This window comes from Corapipo altera, unplaced genomic scaffold (genome assembly GCF_003945725.1).
Source record: "Corapipo altera isolate COAL_440 unplaced genomic scaffold, ASM394572v1 59282, whole genome shotgun sequence".
NCBI classification, from domain to species: domain Eukaryota; kingdom Metazoa; phylum Chordata; class Aves; order Passeriformes; family Pipridae; genus Corapipo; species Corapipo altera.
Window position 1 is genome coordinate 1 of NW_020890677.1, and position 1,590 is coordinate 1,590.

The following is a 1,590-nucleotide window of genomic DNA, read 5'->3' on the forward strand; positions in this document are numbered from 1 at the left end:
GTGGGCCAGGGGGGCTTTAGGGGGATCTGGGGGGCTCCGGGGGGGATCTGGGGGGCTCCAGGGGTCTGGGATGTGCTCAGGGAGGAGACCAAGAGTGTGGGAGGGCTTTGGGGGGGTCTGGGGGCCTTTGAGGGGGTCTCAGTTTGGGGTTCTCTGGGTTTGGGGGATTCTTAGGTTTGGGGTGTTCTCAGGTTTTGGGGGTTCCCAGTTGGGGTTCTCTGGGTTTGGTGTGTCCGTGTCTTTAGGAGGGATCCCAAGGAAGGGCTGTTTTGGGGGGGGGGGGGGGGGAATTCTGGGGGTCTCCACCCCTTCCCAGGACATGGAGTCCGTTTTGGGGGTCCCTCAGCCCCCCTTAACCCCCTTTTTCCCCCCCGTCCCCCCAAAGTTGGGGCACCCCTCGGAGCTGCCCCCCGAACCCGCCCCCGACTACGAGGGGAACGAGGAGTTCCTGCGCCGGGTTCACCACGTGCTGCTGGAGGTGAGGGGGGTCCCCAAACCCCCTGGGGGGGGTCCCCAGAGCTGGGGGGGCCCCCCTTGACCCCCCTGTGCCCCCCCACCGTGTCCCCCCAGGTGGAGGTGCTGGAGGGGGCCCTGCAGTGCCCGGACTCGGGGCGGCGCTTCCCGATCTCCAAAGGGATCCCCAACATGCTGCTGAGCGAGGACGAGGCCTGAGGGGGGGCCCCAATTTATGGGGGAGGGTCCCCAAGGACTGGGGGGGGCTCCCCCGGAGTGGGATTGAGGCGTTGGACCACCCCCCAAATAAAAGAGTTCTTTTATTCGTGTGGAAAAATTCCAGATTTTATCTGTGTGGAAAAATCCCAAATTTTGTTTGTGTGGAAGAATCCCAAATTTTATTCATGTGGAAGAATCCCAGATTTTATTTGTGTGGAAGAATCCCAGATTTTATTTGTGTGGAAGAATCTCAAATTTTATTTGTGTGGAAGAATCCCAAATTTTATTTGTGTGGAAGAATCCCAGATTTTATTTGTGTGGAAGAATCCCAAATTTTATTTGTGTGGAAGAATCCCAAATTTTATTCACGTGGAAGAATCCCAGATTTTATTCGTGTGGAAGAATCCCAAATTTTATTCAGGCCCCCAATTTCTCCTCCCTCCCCCCAAAAGCTGCTGTTAAAGCCCCAATGGGCGGCGGGGGTGTGACCTGATTGATCTCATTTGCATAGTGGGTGGGGTTATAACTAACACCACGCCCCATATGCAAATGACTGCTGGTCAGCTATTTGCAGGGAGTCGGCGTGATTTGCATAATGGGCGGGTCTTGTAAGATAATTGGGGGTGTTTCTCATGCATATTCATGAGGGGTTGGTGCTGGCCACGCCCCTTCTGCTCATCCCTCCCTGTTATTCCCAAATTCACCTGGATCCCGCCTCCACCTGGATTTTCAGGCGTTTTGGTGCAATTTGACGATTTTATTGTGGATTTTTGAGCCTTTTCTTGCTTTTTCTGCCCCAAATCTTTCTCCCAATTCCCCCTTTTTTCCCCCCTCTCAATTCCCCTTTTTTAACCCAATTCCCCTTTTTTCCCCCAATTCCCCTTTTTCCCCCCAAACTCTCCCATTTTTCCCTAGAGG

At 54.6% G+C, this 1,590-nt stretch overlaps 1 protein-coding gene across 1 annotated transcript; it reads left to right on the plus strand.

Moving 5' to 3' along the window:
- Nucleotides 1–57: 57 nt before the first annotated feature.
- TRMT112 (tRNA methyltransferase subunit 11-2) lies at nt 58–797 on the plus strand (the record flags this gene model as incomplete). The annotated part of the gene is made up of 3 exons (XM_027633583.1): nt 58–96; nt 386–478; nt 571–797. Coding segments are annotated over 3 exons (234 nt in total), but the record flags the coding sequence as incomplete, so codon positions are not given.
- Between the last annotated feature and the right edge of the window lie 793 nt (nt 798–1,590).